The 23011-nt window shown below is 43.2% G+C and overlaps 1 protein-coding gene across 3 annotated transcripts in view; it reads left to right on the top strand.

Annotated features, from left to right (window-relative positions):
* Positions 1–22523, top strand: part of PLXNB1 (plexin B1) — a 356193-nt gene extending 333670 nt beyond the window's left edge. For 2 of the 3 annotated variants that reach the window (XM_082265195.1, XM_082265196.1), the window contains exons 25-38: positions 1391–1608; positions 1711–1889; positions 6947–7013; positions 7103–7249; positions 7351–7528; positions 8166–8269; positions 8372–8456; positions 10637–10815; positions 11441–11601; positions 12638–12785; positions 14339–14403; positions 14489–14564; positions 17753–17827; positions 20873–22523. In XM_082265195.1, the coding sequence (XP_082121321.1) occupies positions 1391–1608; positions 1711–1889; positions 6947–7013; positions 7103–7249; positions 7351–7528; positions 8166–8269; positions 8372–8456; positions 10637–10815; positions 11441–11601; positions 12638–12785; positions 14339–14403; positions 14489–14564; positions 17753–17827; positions 20873–20977 (1787 nt within the window). In that variant the 3' untranslated portion in view covers positions 20978–22523. The remainder of the gene's footprint in view (positions 1–1390; positions 1609–1710; positions 1890–6946; positions 7014–7102; positions 7250–7350; positions 7529–8165; positions 8270–8371; positions 8457–10636; positions 10816–11440; positions 11602–12637; positions 12786–14338; positions 14404–14488; positions 14565–17752; positions 17828–20872) is intronic. The other variant, XM_082265197.1, reaches the window with a different exon arrangement.
* Positions 22524–23011: the final 488 nt, after the last annotated feature.

Genomic DNA, 23011 nt, shown 5'->3' with positions numbered 1-23011 from the left:
TGTGCCCATTGCTGTCACATGGTATGGCTATAGTATGCCCTTGTGTGCTGGTTTGGCGTTGACCCCACTTTGACTTTCCTTATCTTCAAAATTGTCCTTTGTCATTGACCTAGAACTAAAGACAGCATTTTCAAACAGAGGCCAGCATTGGTTATTAGGCTACAAATGTTCTTAATCAGATTGCCTATTTCCAGCACAGAGCATCTCAGCCTCAAAATACCCATTGAAATGGACTTTTGAATGTCTCCTAATATGATTATAAAGCAGGTCATGGAAGGGCTATCATTCTGATATGCCAGATCTTGGAAATATTTAGAAAATTTTCAGGAATCCAGAATAAAATGATGGGGTTCTGGTGAGTGAGGGGGATGACAACTACACTATATTACCAAAAGTATTGCGACGCCTGCCTTTACATGCACATTAACTCTAATGGCATCCCAGTCTTAGTCGGTAAGGTTCAATATTGAGTTGGCCCACAAGGTTTAGGAGTGTGTCTATGGAAATTTTGACCATTCTTCCAGAAGCGCATTTGTGAGGCCAGGCACTGATGTTGGATGAGAAGGCCTGGCTCACAGTCTGCTCTAATTCATCTGAAAGGTGTTCTACCAGGTTGAGGTGAGGTCAGGACTCTGTGCAGGCCATTCAAGTACCTCCACTGCTCATTCTTTTTTTTTTTATGGACCTTACTTTGTGCACTGGTGCGCAGTCATGTTGGAACAGGAAGGGGCCATCCCCATACTGTTCCCACAAAGCTGGGAGCATGAAAACGGCATTCGGTAAAATAGTGTATATAGACATCTCCTTACAAAAAGCACATACAATAGATGTAAGTTGGCCCCAGTCACCCCAGTCATATAAAAAAAAAAATAACCCAATTGCATGAAAATGGGTCAACGAATGAAACTCTACCAATTGCTGTTATTTAAAGTGCACCTGTGGATATGTCGGAAAGGGTCAATGAGAAGGACAAAAGAGGAGAATAAAAGAAGAGGAAAAATGTTATATCTAAACATAGAAACAAGGGGTGGGGGATGTTTCCAGGGGAAGGAAGGATATAAGGGTTATAGACAAGGTTTTAAAAGGTTAAATTGCTAATAGCTGTAGTCCCACACTTGAGGTAAGGTTCCCTATCTAAGGAGTCCAGTGTTCAAGAAAAAAGTCTTTCTGCTTTGTTAAGAGCTTTTGCAAGGAACTTTATTTTAGAAACTTTCTGCTTAAACTCATGAAATGGAAGGGCTGGTGACTTCCAACCCATGCTATTTTTTTTTTTTTACCATTTAGTGGAATTTTGTCCAAAAAACTACCCAGTACAGACTTCAAATTTCTGTTGCTATTCTTGGAATATGTGCTCCATCAGGTACATACTTTTTTTGTTCTGCATCAACAGACCTCATGACAGAAATGATGGATCTCACCAGTGACTTGGTTGGCACAGGCATACCTTTCTTGGATTACAAGACATACGCAGAAAGGATTTTCTTCCCTGGTCACCGGGAGTCTCCCCTTCATAGGGATCTTGATGTTCCAGAAGGTCGGAGACAGACGGTGGAGCAGGGGCTGACCCAGCTATCAAACCTTCTCAACAGCAAACTCTTCCTCACCAAAGTATGTACTATCGTAAACATTCTCCTAGTCAATACCAACCCACTTGATAGGTCACTGTGCATTGTCATATTCTGCCACTGACCTCCACCTTTGACTTTACAGTTCATCCATACTCTGGAGAGTCAACGTACGTTCTCGGCTAGAGATCGGGCTTATGTGGCATCTCTGCTGACTGTGTCGCTGCATGGGAAGCTGGAATACTTCACTGATATCTTGAAGACCCTCCTTAATGATCTGGTGGAACAGTATGTGGCCAAGAACCCAAAGCTTATGCTGAGAAGGTAGGCTTTCTTATACTTTTCTTTAGCAAATATGGCCCAATAAACAGATTACATGAAGGAATTATCTGTTGCAAAGTTTTGGTGGAAGTACAATTATGAGATGGCATTTGATTTAAAGGGTAATTTCACCCAACACTGATATTTCTGAGTTAAGCATATGGTTTGATTCATCAACTGTTTTCTTAAATGGTTTGTAAAGGCAATAAAATAAGATAAAAAAAATAACAAACGTTATACTTACCTGCTCTGTCTAATGGTTTTGCAGAAAGCAGCCCCAATCCTCCTCTTCTCAGGTCCCCCGCTGGTGCTCTGGGCCCCTCACCCCTGCCAAGTGCCTCCATAGCAAGCCGCTTGCCATGGGGGCACTCGTGTGTGCTCGTTCCTGAGCCCCACTCTCTGTGTCACTGGCTGTGAGCGACAGCAGCAGGAGTCAAAGGCTCCTCCTACTGTATCTCAGCCAATGAGGAGAGAGAGGCCTGTGAGAGCCACTGCTCTTGATAGGCCTGTGAGAGCCACTGCTCTTGTGCACATCACTGGATTGAGATCGGGCTTAGCCAGTAGCCGACCACACGCCGCAAATTAACTGCGGCAAGGTTGCTCGACTGCGCGAACCAACGTAACTGTACGTCGGTCGCGTGCGGAGCTAGGGGGCGTGCGCGCACGTCTGCCGTCCCTGCATTGGGCTGATTCGGTTCAGAACCAATCAGTCATTAGGTCCAGGCCAATGGTTTCTGACCTGGAGCTGGTGATCGGTTCTGTCCAATTGCAGAGCGTCCTGTGCCTGTGTAATGTAAACACAGGCACAGGGAATGCAATTTTCTCTCCTGGAGTCCTTTTCGGTTCTAACGTGAGAGAAGAGAGCATCAGACAGTGAGTACACAAGCACTACATTGACACCAGTACACATAGGCACACATTTAACCCCCTGATCACCCCCCAGTTAACCCTTTCACTCCCTGTCACAGTGTCACTATATACTGGTGTCACTTCAGTTAGTGTGAGAGACAGTTAGTGGCAGTTAGTGTCTGTCTCAGATAGGTTTAGGGTACCCCTAATAAAGAATTAACCCCCTGATCACCCCCAGTTAACCCCTTCATTGCCCTGTCACAGTGTCACTTTTATAGTGTACAGATCTTTTTTCTGATTACTGTATTAGTGTCACAGGTAACATCAGTTAGCGTTATCGTTAGTTAGCGTCAATACCGGATAGCGTCAAATTGCCTGCCGCATATTTAGTAATACATTGTAACCCTTTGATTGCCAGTGACACACACACACACTCTAAACACCTCCATTACTAGGATAGTGTTTGAACAGATCAATATCTTAGATTTGATCAGAACTATACTGGCGTCCCCATTAGTTTAGTATAGTGTTCCCAAAATGCAGCATTAGCAGGATCAGCCCCGACACCTGCCAACACCTGCATTTAGCCTCTCCACCCATCTCCCAAGAAGTGCAATATCAGAAGATTACTATCACTTCTGATACACAGCACACTAAACTGCAGCGTTAGCAGAGTCAGGCCTGATGTCTGCTAGCACTAACAGTTACATTTTTTGGTAGCAGTCAAACAGTCCTTGACAACCAGGTGCTTTTTTACCTGTGAGTCAAACTAGGTACCTATAAATTTCTTGGCCAAAATGTCCAAACAGAGGTACACTAGTGAAGAGGCCTACACGACATGACAGATGTGAGGGATGGGGAAGACTCACTGTCAGAATCATGCTCAGTATTAGAACCTGTAGAGAGCAGCGGCACCCTGACAAATAGCTCTAACGATGGTGTAGTGGTCCCTGCTAAGGTCAGGTGTGCCCAACCCCGTTCTTCTGTTGCTGAGGTGCAACAATCGTTGGGTTCTTATATGCAGCAGAGTGTCGGTACTAGTACCGCTTAACCTTCTGGTGAACTGGCAAGCACCAGTGGCCTAGTACATCCTGGTCATAGTCAAACCAACACTGCAGTAACACTTGGTGACGTGGCGAGTCCCTTAAGTACAGTTCAAGCTGGTTTGGTGGCTAGCACAAGTAGAGTCCCGCAGCCACCAATAATTCGAAGACAGGCCCGTAGAGCCCATAGTGTCCTTCCTGATGTGCTTTCAAATCCTGATTGGGAGTCCACCACTTCTGCAGCGCCCGTACTTCCCCCATTCACTGGCCAACCCGGAATTCAGGTGGAAATAGTCAATTTTACTCCCCTTGGTTTTTTTAGCTGTTTTTCACGAAAGATCTTTACAGATCTATTGTGGACCAAAGCAATTTTTATCAATTAATCATCGCAAATCCAAATTTGGCCCTTGCCAGAGAATTTGCATGGAAACGTATCACTGTTTCCGAATTTAAAACCTTTCTGGGCTTATCCCTCCTCATGGGCATTACTAAAATGAGAGTTGCGGTCATATTGGCCCACTGACCCAATTCATCATATGCCCGTGTTCTCTGCTGCCGTGGCCAGGACTAGATACGAGCAAATCTTGTGGTTGCACTTCAGTGAAAATGAACTCTGTCCTCCTCGAGGTGACCCTGACCGGCTCTACAAAATTCCGCCCCTGGTAAATCACTTCAACCAAACGTTTGCAGCCTTGTATACGCCCCAACAAGCTGTCTGTGACGATGAGACCCTGATTAGATTTTCTGGCCGCCTTGCTTTCATACAGTTTCTCCCCAGAAAGTGTGCCAGATATGGGGTCAAGATGTATAATCTCTAAGACAGGGCAACAGGTTATACATGTAGTTTCCGGATTTATGAGGGAAAAGAAAGCAATGTGGAGCCCCCCAACTGCCCAGACTACATGGGGAGCAGCGGCAAGATTGTTTGGGACTTGGTGTCACCCTTATTCAGAAAGGGGTACCATTTATACGTGGACAATTATTACATAAGCGTGCTACTTTTTAGTCACCTTTTTGATTCAGGAATTGGCGCATATGGCACCATGCAACCTAATTGCCGGGGGTTCCCCCAACGGCTTGTAGATTCCCGACTTAGACGGGGGGAGAGAGCCTGCTTGAGGTGTAATAAAGTGCTTGCAGTGAAGTGGAGGGACACACGGAACGTTTTCGTTCTGTCCTCAATTCACGCAGATACGACAGTCCAAATTGCAACGGCAACTGGTGTTATTGAGAAGCCCCTCTGTGTCCACGAACACAACCTTAACTGCTCTCAGCATATACTGTACGTAAATTACTGATTGCAGTGCTGTAGAAGGTGATTTCACCACCGCAGTTAAAAAAAAGAGCATATATGGCAAAGAATAGGGGATGGGGTGGACACAGAGGGCGGATCTCCCTTATGCTTCGCCATATATTTTTTAACACTTTTCTTGGCAGAGATTTCTTTATCGACATCGATTGATGCGAATGGAGGAATCTGCTGTGTTCAGCTCCATGGGCTGAACGAAAAAAAAGTACATTGCATGTATGCCGATCATTAGAAGTGGGTGGATGCTGGGAGGTCTAATAGTGGGCATACCACACACTTTCTGGCAGAGATTTCTTCATCCACATTGATCGATGTGAATGGAGGAAAAAAAAAGAACCTTACAATATACTGATAAGTCGCTGGATTTTGAGTGGTCATACCAGGATGATGCCTGCAGATTTAGACATCATCTTGGTATAGTTTTTTTACAGCCAGCGATCAGCTGTCATGTAAAAGCACTCCTAGCAGAAAAATAGCTAGGGTGTCTACTTTCCGAAAAGGGGTTATTTGGGGGGGGGTTGTGCTGTCTTAGTATTACATGGCCACTGAAACTGTGATAGGTAGTGAGGAGTGAAATCAACAATTTATGCCCTTAGAAAGCCTGAAGGCAGTGATTGGTTTTCAGGGTCCTGTATGCGGCTAAACTGCCAAAAAGTCTCACACATGTGGTATCCCCATACTCAGGGGAAGCAGCAGAATGTATTTTGGGATATAATTCCACATATACCCATGGCATGGGTGAGCAATATATAATTTCAATGACAACTTTGTGTAAAAAAAATGAATTATTCAATGGACTCAATATGCCTCTTAGGAAATTCCTTGGGGGGGGGGGTGTCTACTTTCCAAAAAAGGGGTAATTTGGGTGGGGGGGTTGTACTTCCCTGCCATTTTAGCACTTCAAGAAATGAGATAGGCAGTCAGAAAGTAAAAGCTGCGTAAATTCCAGTATATTCACCATAGTTTGTGCAACTTTTGCGCAAACCAATGACTATACGGTTATTGAGATTTTTTTTTATCAAAGACATGTAGCTAAATACATTTTGGCCTAAATGTATGACATAAATTGAGTTTATTGGTTTTTTGTTTTAAGAAAAAGTAGAAAATTAAACTTTCGGTCTTTTTTAGTTTATATTGCAAAAAATAAAAACCGCAGATGTGATCAAATATCACCAAAAGAAAGCTCTATTTATGGGGAAAAAAAGGACATACATTTAGTTTGGGTACAGCATTGCTTGACTGCGCAATTACCAGTTAAAGTCATGCAGTGCCAAATTGCAAAAAATGGCCTGGTCATTATGGGGGTAAAACCTTCTGGTTAGGTAAGTATTGGGGGGGGGGGTGAGGGGGGAGCTTCACACTGAAGGTTTTTACCTTCATGCATAGACAAACATGACAGACACAAAGCAAAAACTGACCCATGACTTCCTCTGCAAGGACAGGGGGAGGAATTTTCCTTTCTGCAAAGGCAGGGGGAGGAATTTTCCTTTCTGCTTTCTGTTTAGTGTCCATCCTCCTAAGGGCAGGGCTCATACCCCAGGGGTCTTCCATGTACCCCAATGAGTTATTAAATAAAAGAATTTAGCATGTAATACAAGAAAGCCCTTATTTTGCAAATGCTTGTTGCCTGTCTGTCATGCCGGCCCTAAATCATCAATACTTTGAGTCAATTACCTGGAATAAGTATGAAGATAAGACCTTCCAACATTTCTGATCTGTAGACTAATTTCGGATCTGTGACTCAAAAAGCACTGAAACATCAGTTTAGCCTCACATTTAAACCTTCCTTCAACAATGTGTTACTTTAAACATATAGGGTTTGCAAGACACATTTTTACTTTTATGGTTGATCTTTTTAGGACAGAAACCGTGGTGGAGAAGCTGTTGACCAACTGGATGTCCATCTGTCTATATTCCTTTGTGAGGGTACGTCCTGGTGATTAATATACTAAATTCAGTACTTCCATAATATAATGTAGTGTTATTTAAATCGAATCGGCTTCTTTCTATACAAGGACTCTGCTGGGGAGCCACTGTATATGTTGTTCCGTGGTATAAAACACCAGGTGGATAAAGGACCAGTGGACTGTGTGACGGGAAAAGCCAAATACACACTAAATGATAACCGCCTTCTGAGGGATGATGTGGAGTACAAGACCCTGGTAAAGACTAAGTTCTTTCACATAAAAACCTTCCATGCCACAACTCCAGCCCACTGTATGGAGGTCCAGCATTCACTGATCTGTTTTTTTTTTTTTTGCAGACACTAAATGCAATTATACAACCATCTACTGGCAACGCTGTGGTAGAAGAAGAACAAGGAGTGCCTGTGAAATTGCTGGACTGTGACACCATTATGCAAGTGAAGGAAAAAATCCTGGACCAAGTGTATAAAGGAACCCCATGCTGTCTCCGTCCCAATCCAGAAAGTCTTGACCTGGGTGAGTTTCATTATTTTAGTTTGCCCCACCCCCGGTTACAAATTCACCAATAACCCAAACAACCAACACTAACACTATTCCACCAATCACAAAAGTAACAAAGCTGCAATACCACATTGAACAGGTGTTGAATAAGCTTTATTCACAGTAAAAAATATATTCCTATAAGAAGGTATTTTATACTGTGAATAATAAAGTTTATTGAATGCCTAATCCAGGTAATAGTGTGAGTTTACGGCCTTTGTGTACCAGAATCCCCTGGCAATCTATGATACATTCAGGAACTCTTCCGGTAAAATCACGCTACCAGAGGTCTCGTCTCTACTCTCCATTTATTTATATCATGATATGGAGAATCTATAAGGCAGAATATGACACTCAACTCCTTAATGCTAATAGAATTGTATGGATCTGGGATCTATGATGGTGAAATGATCCTCCAAAGTCCCTGAAGGGCTGGCAAGTGCCCTCATGCATTAGTATCCAACAATATCCAACTTTTAAATTTGGCCTTGAAGTTTTTGGCTAAACATTGTAACCATTGCTAAGATTAGAAAGGAGTAGAAGTCTGTTGGCATCACATTTCTTTGGCTCAGTCATTAAAAAATGGAAATGTTTATTGGATTGATTTTGGCAGAATGGAGATCTGGCCTGGCTGGACATCTTATCCTCTCTGATGAAGATCTGACATCAGTAGCGCAGGGGTCATGGAAGAGGATAAACACATTACAACACTACAAGGTGAGCTCATATGTAAAAGTATGTGACATCAAGTGGCTAAATGGAAGCTAGCGCCATGTTATAGGATATAGATACCTTTACTGATGGAGTTTTCTTTTCCAGGTTCCTGATGCAGCTACTGTGGCTTTGGTGCCTCGGCTTAGCAAGCACATTCATCCAGAAAACCATGATTATATCCCGGGAGAAAGTGAGTGGATTTACTGTGCTTGCCTGTCAATAAAACTTGCAGAGTAAATACGTTTGTCATCTTACCAAGAGAGTATAGAAAGTATAAACACGTTTTGATATATATTGGATCTCCAGACTAAATGCTTTTCGCAAAATATATTTTCCACAAATATCTCTTTAGTTGGTGACCATTTAGATTTTTTTGTGTTCTACAAATTCGTCATCAATAGCAATTATGTGTAAGAGATAAGAGTGTTCTCATTGGGGAAGTTAAATTAAAGTTTACCTACAGGCAAAACTTTTTTTGTCATTTTTGATAGAGTAAAGGAGGGTTATAACTACTGTCTGTTTTTTTCGGCCATCTGTGTCCCATAGGGGAGATTTCCCTTCACTTCCTGTCTCAGCCAAATCAGGAAGGGACGAGAAATCCCTCCAAAGTGAGGAAATCCTGGCGTGTCACCAGAGTCACCAGAACTAGTGTCCCCTTCAGAAGAATTCCCCACTATTAATGTTCTGGTGTCAACTCAAAATTTTGGATTTTCTTTTACTTTCACTTTCAATGATAATGGTAAACAGGACAAATAGAGAGGGGAAATCTCCCTAACCGGGACACAGACAGCAATAACAACTGGTGTGCTAATCCCTTTACACTCTATCCAAAACAAAAAAGAAAACGTTTTTCCTACATTTACATTTAAAATTAATGTCTGGAAAGCTATACCTTGTCCTAGAAAGTAGTATTTATCAAGTTATTAAGGTTTTCCTTTCCCATCAACCAGTTCTGCATTCTCCTTCCAATTATCTATATCCCACTCACTAAAAGGCAGTCCAGGTTTCTGTTCCCTATCCTTTACCTTTAACTCATTCTTGTCCTTACCATCACTGGTTACCCCATCCCACAATTTATCTTAGCTTCCATCTGCCCATAAGGCATCCACATTTTTCATTATCCCACAAGCTAGGTTCTTCCTTTTACTTTACATAGCACAGGTCCTGTTGCACATTAGTAGCCTCCCAGAAAACTCGTCCTTTCCTTTACCCAGCTAAGGTTCCCATGTCTGTGAGACAGTCCAACCTTTTGTTTCATAGCAGCCTTTAGTATCCCAAGACCTCTTTGTCCAAGACCAAATTTGTCTCATCCTGACCACTTTTCTGCCTAGTTTTAAAATGTAATCTGTACCAGTGCCATCTTAAGAGCCTTATAGGCCCCTGGGCAATGCAGTGCACTGGGGCCCCCTGCCTACACAATCACCCACGAGAATATAAATGCAAATTATCGATAAGGCGATATTTATTTTTATTGGTACCTCAAACAAGAGTCTCTTGTAGTATATAGTGTTCCCTGTAATATGTATATAGTAAGGTTTATACTCCAGCCTAGTTGTACTATCTTGTAGTATATATTGGTCCCTGTAATATGTATATAGTAAGGTATATACTCCAGGTAGTAGTTGTACTCTCTTGTAGTATATAGTGTTCCCTGTAATATGTATATAGACTATATACACATTACAGGGAACACTATATACTACAAGAGAGTACAACTACTACCTGGAGGATATATACCTTACTATATACATATTACAGGGACCAATATATAGTAAGGTATATCCTCCAGGTAGTTGTCTCTTGTGTCGATGGACAGAGTTAAAAAAAGAAAGAAAATCAAGCAGCCTGGCAGCTGGGATGGCTGCCTTATCTTTCACAATGGCTGCACATGAAGGGAGGAGGTGGGTGGAGCCAGTCTTCTAGGTGAGGAGAGGAGGACGAGTCGACAAGGAGGATCCTCCTCCGCTGTGCATCATGGGTCTACTCTCAGAACGTCACTGGTTGCTAGATGCCAATCGGCTGGCCTTAGCAACCAGTGTGCAGTGCAGACTCGAGACACCGGCGGACAACAACAGGGGGGCCCTAGACCACCAGGTAAAGTAAATAATCTGGATTCTGGCCTGTTGGGGGACAGTAATTGCCACCATGTGTGTGGGGGCCCCTTGGCAAGTGGGGCACCCGGGCAACCGCCGGGCATGCCCATTGGAAAAGACGGCCCTGATCTGTATTCCTTCCTAGCCTCCAGTCTGGCGCCTACCTCAAAGAAAGAGCTCAGCCTCATTTTTTCTTTCATAATGTGTTTAATTGTTACTATTGCCAAAGATCTGTGTTGTGTAATAAGCAGATGTCTCTATGAAACTTTAAATTTAGCTCTTTATTTTACAGAGACCCCAATGCTGGAGGACGCAGATGAAGGTGGAATTAAGCTCTGGCACCTTGTGAAGACAGATGAGCCAGAGCTGCCCAAGCACAGAAGAGGGAGTCTGCGGGACAGGGAGAGAGCCAAGGCCATACCTGAAATCTACCTAACCCGCCTACTTTCTATGAAAGTGAGTGGAGGCTCTTTGGTTTTCTCTTCATCTTAGAAGGCACTACCTTTTTATTCTTTATTGTGGGTCCAGGGCCATCTAGTTGCCTATCAGGGGTGCAACTGATCTGATGGTTAGATTGCTAAATGGCACTTATAGAAGAACTCCAGGAATTAACTCATTATTTAAAAATGTACTGGTTTTCAATGGATTGTTTATGCCACCTCATGGATTTCTTTCTTTTCTTTACAGTTTACCTTTCTACCGAGCACTGACAGTACAGCTATACCTGTCCATTTACAGAAAGCCTTGTTTTGAATGGGTTAACATTCAAAAAAGCTTTCCATCACTGAGTAAGAGGAGAGGAAGGGCCAGCAGCTGACTTTATGACTGCTGTGTAGAAGACCCAAAGGTCTGCTTGTCGGCCCATCGGATGTATAGTGATAGCTATACTGTGAGTGCTTACAATGTAAATTGTAAGAAAAGAAAGAAATCCAAAAGATGACATACACCTTGATGATTGTACAGTCAGAATGTAATATGTGCAGCCTGTTTTAAGAGTTCTGTGAGTTCTGGAAGGGTGTGGTGGGCTCATTTTGCACAGCTGTAAACTCTAAAAGTATACAATTTCTATCTGTTTTTTTAGGGCACTCTGCAGAAGTTTGTGGATGACCTCTTCCAGGTAATACTTAGCACCAGCCGTCCTGTGCCGCTTGCTGTAAAATATTTCTTCGACCTGCTGGACGATCAGGCTGTACACTATGGAATCACAGATCCCGAGACCATCCACATCTGGAAAACAAACAGGTACTTATACTAGCTGGAGCTTTACCTCCATAGAACAGTAACATCACTGATACACAGGGAAAAAGATGGGGTTTTTATGGGCCAATAAGAAGGGACGATCACATATATATTTTTTAAAATAGAAAAAACTATTTATTTATTCCAAAACAAGTAGAACATACATAGACATACATATGTTAAAAGGGTATACCAAACAGCCAGAGCATGTATATGTGAAATACACTCCTAATAGGAGTGACGGTGCATCTATACCAATAATACAATGGTGTCTGTTGAAGGCGGTCTAGGGGTCCCCAGTAAGCCGACGCGTTTCGCAGCTATGCTTCCTCAGGGCTAGAGAGACCAATCAAGACCGACATTCTATAAAGATATGCATAAACAGAAAAATTGTAATCAATACATAACAACAATTAGTATAGACATATCATATGGAATATAAATTTCCATAGAGAAATGCTACTAACCCCATTGAGACATACCACTTATTGAATCATCATTAAACCTGAGCCTCATATGCTTTATTCGCCTCCGGTGTCTGCCGAACAGACTTAATCTGATTTGCCTTTGTCTCAATAGTGTTAGTAGCATTTCTCTATGAGAATTTATATTCCATATGATATGTCTATACTGATTGTTGTTATGTATTGATTACAATTTGTCTGTTTATGCATATCTTTATAGAATGTCGGTCTTGATTGGTCTCTCTAGCCCTGAGGAAGCATAGCGGCAAAACGCGTTGGATTGCTGGGGACCCCTAGACCGCCTACAACAGAGACCATTCTATTATTGGTATAGATGCACCAGCACTCCTATTAGGAATGTATTTCACATATACATGCTGGTTGTTGTTATACCCTTTTAACAAACGTATGTCTATGTAAGTTAGTCACTTTAAGCCCTTGTTGCAGTCAGCTTTCTGGCTTTTTATAAGTCACTGCTATAGTATTGTGGGTTTTCTTCTGCATATCTGTTACAGGTGATATATGAATATATTTCTCCATTCTCCATTCATAATTCCCATTGTTTGTCTGCTCAGTTTGCCTTTAAGGTTCTGGATCAACATAATCAAAAATCCCCAGTTTGTGTTTGATGTGCAAACCTCAGACAATGTGGACGCCGTCCTGTCGGTGATCGCCCAGACCTTCATGGATTCCTGTACCCTCGCTGACCACAAGCTGGGACGGGTAAATTTAAAATTGTTTATGAAAATGGAAAAATTTGCTTCGACACAATCTTGTAACAAGGGGATTCACATAAGGAGAGAAAAAGATAAATGTAATCTTAATTAACATTTCCTGGGGATTCTTTATTCAAACAATTGAAAAGATGGAAGCACCATACTAGTTTATATATGGGCTATGCAGTCCATAAAAGATTTGATTCTGCAACAAAATGCCATGTGTTTTGGGGTGTCAACACTCCTCTTCATTAGGGTTTATAGAACAATAACCATGGGGTGAGGGATACCATCCTGGACTGCAGGGGCGGCCCGTCCATTGGGGCGCAGGGGCGCCGCCCCTCCTATCCATGCGTCTGGCCCCCTAATCTACATGCAGGGCGCCGGACACATGGATTCCAATAGGGGATTTTTTCTTTTTTTTTGAAGCACGTGATTAGAGCCAGAGGCTCTAATAGGTTTCAAAAAAGGATGACCTCAGGGCGCAGAGCACTGCGTCCTGAGCCCACCAAGTTGTGTGACAATAGCGAATGAATATTCGCTATTGTCACACTGACTCTCCTCCCAGCCAATCAGGAAGAGGGTTGTGAGACCCCTTTCCCGATTGGCCAAAAGGAGAAGCCATCTTAATGGCCAGTGGCTAGGAAGAGGCAGAAGAGACACGGCTGGAGGAGAAGGACAGTGGCTCAGCCATCCAGCACTCTCCGGCTTGGACAGGAGGAAGGAGGAGGTAAGGAGGCAGACCGTTGGGGGGGCGTGTTGCCTGCCAACTGACTGACCGACCGACCGGGAGGGGGGGGTTGCACTTTGGTTTGGCGCCCCCCCCCCCTTTTGAATTACCGAGCACCAGCCGCCACTGCTGGACTATAAGTTGGAACTCAAGTAGGCTTGTACAGATCATGTAGGTGCTTGAATAGATGGCACCTATTCTATCACTAATAAAACATAGCACCTATCTTTGCCATGCTCCTGCATAATATGCACATGCCTATGGTATTAGAAATACACATCCTGGACTTAAGTCGGTCACAGATTAATCAAATCTCGGCTGCTTCAGAAGGGCCAGTCGAATTTCGATCCATCTGTGGGCAGGCAGGCTGTACTGAAGTCGATCCATTGAATGACTTTAGTACACCCAACCTGCATGCGATCACTGACAGCATTATAGCTGCTAGCAGTTATTGTGTTCTGCCAGTGGGGAAGGCTTCCTGCTGGCAGAACACAATAACGCTGTGGAAGGGATTTTCCTATCAACACTGACTGTGTTGATGGGGGATTCAAGCAATTTTACCACAGGTGGAAGGAAAAAAATTGTATAATCTATGGGGTGCTTTAGGAATCTGCTTCCATAGTACAATGGGCAAGGTGCAGTAGTCAGCAGTATGCAAATCAAATTAAAACGACATAAGCTAGTGTGCCATATGCTGTTGATTGCTGAATTGTGATTGGTTGGTTTGTGCTATTATACTCCATTCATTAAAAAAACAATTGTTGAGGCTGCAGGGTAAAATCGTGAAGGTTTTGCACTTGTTCTCATTGTGGTCTGGTTCTTCTTCTCAGGATTCTCCCATAAACAAATTACTGTATGCAAGAGACATTCCTCGATACAAGCAGATGGTGGAGAGGTGAGTATCCAGTCTAGGTCTATCTCTTTCCTTCTTCTTGTAGAGTGATTGGATTGTGATCTTGTTTCTCTCCCTTGCTCTGTAGGTATTACGCTGATATCCGGCAGACCATCTCAGCCAGCGACCAGGAAATGAATTCGGCTTTAGCAGAACTTTCAAGGGTATGGGCCACATTGACTTGGTTTCTGTTATACTTGTAACTCATCATATACAATACAACACAGGCATGTTTGTTGGGTGTTCTATAGTTCCAGTATTGCTCATCTAAGATATTCTGTTCAGGCTGCACATCAATGTTTCCTGCTATTTAAGCATTACTGCATCTGTATATTTGGACAAAGGTGCAGTTATAGAATGTCTATAGACCGTTATTTACATTTTGGATAGAGTAAGGAATGGTAAAAAGCCCTGTTGTTGTTTTTTTGTTATCTTTGGACTTCCTGTTGGGGGCTTTACCCTCACTTCCTGTCCTGAAGATGGAGCAGAGAGTGGAAATCTCTCAGAGGTCTCCTCTTCAACAGTTGTCACCAGAATAAGTGCCCCCATTGGAAGATTTGCCCTTCCATAGGGCCATACAGGCAGTACTGCCCTACTGGGGAAGGATTAGAGCAGTAGAAGGGCCTGGGCCCAGCAGGGGCTTCCTGTGGGTGCGTTCAGCTGCTGAAATTTACAATTAGGAGTCTCTGCCTGCTTGGAGAAGTCCAGAATTCTGTAGAGCCCCCCCCCCCCCCCCCAGCACAACATTTCAGTGTTGGGGACCATGCACATAATGTGGCCAAAAATGGGGGGGTCAGACTTGGCATCAGTAGCACCGGAGATCTTGTTAACCACTTTAAGACCGGAAGGATTTGCCCTCTTAATGACCAGGCCCTATTTTGCGATTCGTCACTGTGTTACTTTAACGGACAATTGCGCGGTCATGCAAAACTGTATCCAAACAAAATTGATGTCCTTTTTTTTCCCACAAATAGAGCTTTCTTTTGGAGGTATTTGATCACCTGTGTGATTTTTATTTTTTGCGCTATAAACAAAAAAATGCGACAATTTAAAAAAAAACAATATTTTTCACCTTCTGCTATATGACATTCTCAAAAAAGAAAAAAAAGAAATATCAAAATTTATAAACATTTTAGGCCAATTTGTTTTCTGCTACATATTTTTGGTAACAAAAATCGCAATAAGCGTATTTTGATTGGTTTGAGCAAAAGTTATCGTGTCTACTAACTACGGGAAAGATTTATGTCATTTTTAATTTTTTTTTTTTTTTTTTACTAGTAATGGCAGCTGCCATTTTTTTGTGGGACTGCAACATTGCGACGGACAGATCGGACCCCTGACTGACATTTTTGACACTTTTGGAGGTACCAGTGACATTACTACAGTAATCAGTGCTATAAATATGCACTGTTACTGTAATAATGACACTGGCAGGGAAGGGGTTAACAGTATAGGTGATTAAGGGGTTAAATATGACCCTAGGGGAGTGATTCTAACTATATGGGGGTTGGACTTGTAAAATGATCACAGAGACATGCTATCCTATATAGAAGGATCACATGAGCTCTGTGATCATTCCAGGGAGAAGGACGGTTGGCTGTGTTTACAACAGCCGACCGTCCTCTCTCTGCGGGGATCGATCGCGGGTGTCAGGCGGCAATCGGTGCCGCCTGACACTGGCATCGGCTTCCCCACTGACGATCGGGGGATTATATTATACAGTGCCTTGAAAAATTATTCATACCCCTTGAAACTTTCCACATTTTGTCATGTTACAACCAAAAATATAAATGTATTTTATTGGGATTTTATGTGATAGACCAACACAAAGTGGCAAATAATTGTGGTTGGAAGGAAAATGATAAATGGTTTTCAAATTGTTTACAAATAAATATGTGAAAAGTGTGGTGTACACATACTTTGTAAAACCCCCTTTCACTGCAATTACAGCTGCAAGTCTTTTTGTCTCTACCAGCTTTGCACATCTAGAGTGACATTTTTCCACATTCTTCTTTGCAAAATAGCTCAAGCTCTGTCAGATTGGATGGAGAGCGTCTGTGAACAGCAATTTTCAAGTCTTGCCACAGATTCTTAATTTAGGTCTGCCTTTGACTGGGCCATACTAACACATGAATATGATTTGATATAAACCATTGCATTGTAGCTCTGGCTGTAAGTTTATGGTTGTTGTCCTGCTGGAAGGTGAACCTCCGCCCCAGTCTCAAGTCTTTTGTAGACTCTAACAGATTTTCTTCTAAGATTGCCCTGTATTTGGCTCCATCCATCTTCCCATCAACTCCGACCAGCTTCCCTGTCCCTGGTAAAGAAAAGCATCCCCACAACATGATGCCACCACCATGTTTCACTGTTGGGATGGTGTGTTCAGGGGGAAGAGCAGTGTTCGTTTTCCGCCACACATAGCGTTTTGATTTTAGGCCAAAAAGTTCAATTTTGTTCTCATCTGACCAGAGCACCTTCTTCCACATGTTTGCTGTGTCCCCCACATGGCTTATCACAAACTGCAAACGGGACTTCTTATGGCTTTCTTTAAACAATGGCTTTCTTCTTGTCACTCTTCCATAAAGGCCAGATATGTGGAGTATGCGACTAATAGTTGTCCTGTGGACAGATTCTCCCACCTGAGCTGTGGATCTCTGCAGCTCCTCCAGAGTTACCATGGGCCTCTTGGCTGCTTCTCTGATGAACGCTCTCCTTGCCCAGCCTGTCAGTTTAGGTGGATTGCCATGTCTTAGTAGGTTTGCAGTTGTGCCATACTCTTTCCATTTTCGGATGATGGATTGAACAGTGCTCTGTGAAATGTTCAAAGCTTGGGATATTTTTTTTATAACCTAACCCTACTTTAAAATTCTCAACATCTTCATCTGTGACCTGTCTGGTGTGTTCCTTGGCCTACATGATGCTGTTTGTTCACTAAAGTTCTCTAACAAACCTCTGAGGGCTTCACAGACCATCTGGATTTGTATTTATACTGAGAGTAAATTACACACAAGTGGACTCTATTTACTAATTAGGTGACTTCTGAAGGCAATTACTTCCACTAGATTTTAGTTAGGGGTATCAGAGTAAATGGGGATGAATACAAATGCACGCCACACTTTTCAGATATTTAATTGTAAACAATTTTGAAAACCATTTATCATTTTCCTTTCACTTCATAATTATTTGCCACTTTGTGTTGGCCTATCACATAAAATCCCAATAAAATATATTTACATTTTTGGTTGTAACATGACTAAATGTGGGAAATTTCAAGGGTTCTAGATCTAGAAATTTTGTATTTTTGTTTGTTGTAATTGTCTACTAATGTTATTTGTTTTCATTTATTTCTCAGAATTACTCAGGAGAACTTAATTCCTTGGTGGCCCTTCATGAGCTCTACAAGTATATTAATAAGTATTATGACCAGGTGAGTTTATACACTAAGTTGGCAAAAAGGGATAAAAGAGCTGCCGGAGCTTACTGTGTCCAGAGGCTGCAATTGTTCCTTTCAGACATGAGGTGGCAGCAAAGAGCCACATACAATTGAAACCTGTATGGACTATATGTAAGCAGTTATTGCTGAAAAAAACATGTTGCCTGGCTGTTGATTGAAAGGTTTTACTATATCTTCTGCCTCTGTGACCCTGAACCAGTATGTAGATAATGGGTTCTGACTTTCTTCTTATTTCACAGGCCAGTGAAAGTATAAAAGCCATAAACAGCCCAGCAATCAGCATTTTCATGAGTAGATCAGTATTAGCAGCTGCTGTATTATTTAGGGAAGAGCAGAGTTCAGAGAAAGATGCATTGGATGTTGTACATTAAAGCCCAACTCCGGCATAAAAAAAAATCCTTGCAGTTCCCACCCAACACTAAAAGGGTTAAATGCTTGGGGTAGAGGAAGAATGTGTCATTAAGTGTAATTAGACCCCCCCCCCCCCAACCACATTTATATTTTTTATGTTTATTTACCTTTTTTTTTTTTTTTTTTTTTTTATTGTTCACGTTCTGCCTCACCTCTTCCGCATCCTGGCATAGGACTGAATGGCATGCTGTGCTCCTCCTAGGATATGCATGTTGCATGTTCCAGAAGGCATCAGCTCTCATTCATGAAAGGAGCAGGGAGATAGGCCTAAACCCGAAACAGACACTTTTCGATTACGTCATGAAGAAAGATGGCGCTGCAGGACCCGAGCAATGGCAGTGGAGAGGCAGATCACAGCTGGGAAATTTAAAAACTGTCCCTTGCAGTGGGGCTACGCCTGTACTGAAAAGGTTACCTGATCATTTAGTCTAGGGGAGAGTTTTCACTTGAACTTACCTTATCCTCCTCTCCTTCTGCTTCAATGGTCGACTGTCCCCCGGCTTCATTGTCCAATACAGGGCTATGGTCATTGGTCTTGATGACGTTAGAACCCTAGACCACTGGAGCATGGGGGGAGAAGATGCTGCAGGGATCGTTCAAGCAGCACGGAGGAGAGGAGGATCTGGTAAGTGGATCTTCTTTTCTATGCCCCCTAGACCCAGGGGCAGACTGTCAATTTTCGGCCCAGGGGGCAAGTACAAACCAGAGGCCCATGGTGCAGCGACTCGGCCTCCTCCCACTCTCCCTCTTCCCGTCCTCCTCCTGACCCCCATTCCAAGCTGAAGCCCTGCTCCAGATACTCTCTACTTACCGGCTGAATCTGGGTTCCCGACCTGGCCAGCAGGAGGCGGTTGGGGGGAGCTGGGACAGCTTGGTCGGGGCTGGCTGGGGGAGGAGAGTCTCCAGTGGGGCATGGAACCGGCCTCTGCTCAGACACAGTTTACACCATCCATGCTGGGGGGGAGGCCTGTGCTCTGTCTTTGTCTTCAACCCACACTCAATAGGTCAGTGGCAGGGACTTTCTACTTCTCTTTACCAGGAATCCTTTAGGCATGTCTGTGGCAGAAACAGTGCAGCCTTTTTACAGGGCATCAGAGCGGCCCAGGGGGCAATTCCCCCCCTGCCTCCTAGCCCAGTCCTCCCCTGCCTAGACCTAAACAACCAATTCAGTTGTTACTAAACGCACAACAGTAAAATCAGTCTGTATATGCAGTAAAGCATGCTTGTGGAACCTAAGGGGTTAATCCTTTGCATTGTGTAAAAAGGCTGTTTGTACCTGTTTTCTCTGAACCTCCCCTTCTTTAAGAGTCCCCAATATATCTCTTGATAGTACAGAGGCTAGGGGACAAGCTGCACATGCTCAGTTTGATGTGTATTGCTAGAGAGTTTTTTTTTCTGGGAGAGTGCATGTGATCAACACAGGGCCAATCAGCTCTGTCCAGACAGAAGGTCAAGGGTCCTGCAACCTCATAGGACAATCATGGGAGAATGAGATTTCCTCCTTCAAGCTTTAGCCAGACACTGATAGAATTTACAAAATGTAATATACTGCTGATGAGAAAAGGTATTTAGCAGTTTATATTTACGAAAACTGTTGCACTTTCATGTTCTGTGCACTGTGGGAGACCAGATATAGTGATTGCAGGCTCCTGGGTTTAGTAACACTTTAACCCTTGCAGTGCAGGCACGGCCCCAATGCAAAGGATAATCTTTCAGTTTTTTAGAATAGGGCTTTAACTTCCAGCAGGGGCGTAACTACAGGGGTTGCAATTGCAACCAGGCCCCATGCTCCCCTGTACACCTGGATAGGAGGGGCAGCGGGGGCAGCATGTAGAGAAATCACTGTCCTCCTTTTTCCTCCTGTAGCTGCAGGAGAAAAATGGAGGAGATTGGCACCTCTGTATGCTGCCCCCGCCACTCCTCCTATCCAGTTCACTTGTGTTCTGCTGTCTCTGGGCCCCTGTGTACTCCCGTGGTTCCCCCCCCCCCCTACTGTGCTACCCCCCCCCCCCCCCCACTGTGCTCCCTTTCCTCTCCTGCCGGCTGCTGCAGGGGATGTGTCACAATAGAGAACCAGGAAGGGGTCGGTAAATATGTAATTTACCAGCTCCTTCCTTTTCTGAATGGACAGAGTCATAGTCAGTGACATTGTAAAAAAATTAAATAAAATGATAAAAAATAATACAATTAAATATACCAAAAAATAAAAACTACTGACACCAGTGGGTGAACTTCCAGGATCGCAAAGGTCACACTTGCAACTGGGCCCTGGCATTCCATCACCGTGGGGAGTCCCCAAGATGGCAGGAGGAGGGCCCACTCCAGAACTTGTGAAAGGGTCCTGCTGGGGGGGTAATAAAGAGCCCCACAACGAGAGTAAAGGGCCCCAGGATCAGTGGGAAGAGCCCCATGCTTGAAGGGAATGGCCCCGGCCAGAGGTCCGGGGGGCCCTCCATGGTTACTTGCACCGAGGCCCTGAAGGTTCTAGTTACGCCTCTGTCTTGCAGTGTTGAAAAGGGCAACCAGTAGTTGCAACGATTGCTTACAGAATTGGTTTATTAGAGCGTAGATTGATGGATACATTTACTGACACCTTCTCTTCTACAGATAATCACAGCACTGGAGGATGACACGACAGCCCAAAAAATGCAGCTCGGCTACAGATTACAGCAAATTGCTGCAGCCGTAGAGAACAAAGTCACCGACTTGTGACCAACCCTGGCACACCTACCGTTAAACTAAGCGCAGAACGATTTTTATAAAATCGCAGATGCTGTAGAATCCTGCCTGTGAGACTGAGGCAAGCCCTATCTGGCCCTCTGTAGCATTCCCAAACTGACAGGTCAATGAGGCCAGAAGCTCACATGGATGGAGATCAACGGTGAAAAAAAAAAAAAAAAAATATCAAAATATTTTTTATATGAAATTTTTTTTACTGTATGAACTTTTAACACAATTTTTAACCCAGAACTGGGTTGTGTTGATACTCCTGTATCTTACTGTAAGGGGAGGATCATCCTACGTGCCAACCTTAACGATGGATTTTAAGGACCTTTTATTGATGGGATCCATGAGGTCTTACTTATTAGCCTTCTGATCGCGGAACGGTGAGCAAGCTGCTGCTTTTTCTGGCGAACTGTTGCTTTACTGTCGCTGAAACTTCAAACGGCGACAGCCACTGCTTCTACAGTAGATCTTGCGCACTAATGGAACAATTTAGCTCCTTGGAGTTCTTATCAATGAACAATATTTTTTATCTCCATACAACCATCTTGTAAAAAAAAAAAAAAAAATTCAGTGTCGACTAACTTTAATTGTAACCAGCTCACCAGAAGCGCATCATTCCTTTTTCAAATGTAGATTTTTAATATTATTTTTCTTGGCAACGAGTTGTAAAGCTAACTGTAAAAGAGAATTATAATTTTATTATTTTGTAGATAATGTGTTTTTTTTTTTTTTTTTCATTTGCCTTTGAGACTCGCTCATTGTTTCCCAAAGAGGAAATAAAAATAAAGTCTTCCTTATTGGTTGTTCAAGGCCACCCACATTTCATCTGCCAATCACATGAGCCGGTTGGATCAGATAAAGAATTTTTTTTTTTTTTTAAACAGATGGCGTTTATAGGAGGACTGAAGTAGGATCTGATCTCCTGTGCTTGGACTGTAGATAGAACATCACTGCACTAAATAATTAGATATTTATTAGCGAGAAAGTTTAACTTTAGGATTGCGCTCAGAAGAGATTGTTTTGCGCATAGAGGCACAAGAACCTGCTCCGTAGGGTTCCATGTCTTGTGGCTATTTGCTGCTCTGAACTGGATATGTAAATACAGTAGGTATGAAAAAAAAGATATTTAAATACTAAAGGAGGACTGTAATTTATTTTTGAAGACAGCAGCACGTCCTGGGGTACTCACAACTCTTATGTTTCAGCTGTTATCGTATATATTTTTTTTTTGGTACTAGTTTTCTGTTTTGATGCATTCCTGCCTACAGTTCCCAGTTTCCACTTGTGCTGCCTTTTTCCTAAATGATTAGAATTTGTGGTTAACAGTAATATAAAATCAATAAAACTTGAAAGTTAATCTTATGAGATCCTAATAACAGTTTAGAATATGTTCTGAAAAAGATGAATCTGTGAATTGTTACTTTGTTTGCATCATGTGAATGTAAAAAAAAAAAAAAACAACGCTGAAAAAAACATTTGTTTAATAAAGACAAAATAGTTCTTACACAAAATACTCAATAAAAGTCAAAAATTGCAAAGTGTCATGATTACTGTTGTGATACCCAGTAGTCGGCTGGTGCTCCATGGGTCGATGGGTCGGGGGGGGGGCAGACTGACCACACCATAAACCCCCCCCAGATCACAGCAGCTCGCACACCATACCCCCCCCCCCCCCCCATTACCGGCTCACTCACCATGGACTGACGTGGAGGGCAGGCCGCAGCGACTTCCCCGCGTCTCCTCCCTCCTCCTCCACCTTGGCCAATAGCATGGCCTCTCCTTTCGGCCAATCGGGAAACGGGTCTCTGGACCCTGATTGGTTGGGAGGAGAATCAGTGTGATAATAGTGATATTCATTCGCTATTGTCACACAACTGGGGGCTCTACGCCCTGAGCCCACCCTTTTTTGAAGCCTATTAGAATGGAATCCATGCGTCCGGCGCCCTGCATGTAGATTAGGGGGCCAGACGTGTGGATGGGGGGGGGGGGGGGGCGGCGCCCCTGCGCCCCCAGTGGACG

This window comes from Pelophylax lessonae (assembly GCF_965119305.1).
Source record: "Pelophylax lessonae genome assembly, chromosome: 8".
Lineage (NCBI taxonomy): Eukaryota > Metazoa > Chordata > Amphibia > Anura > Ranidae > Pelophylax > Pelophylax lessonae.
This window is presented reverse-complemented; position numbering and strand designations above follow the sequence as displayed.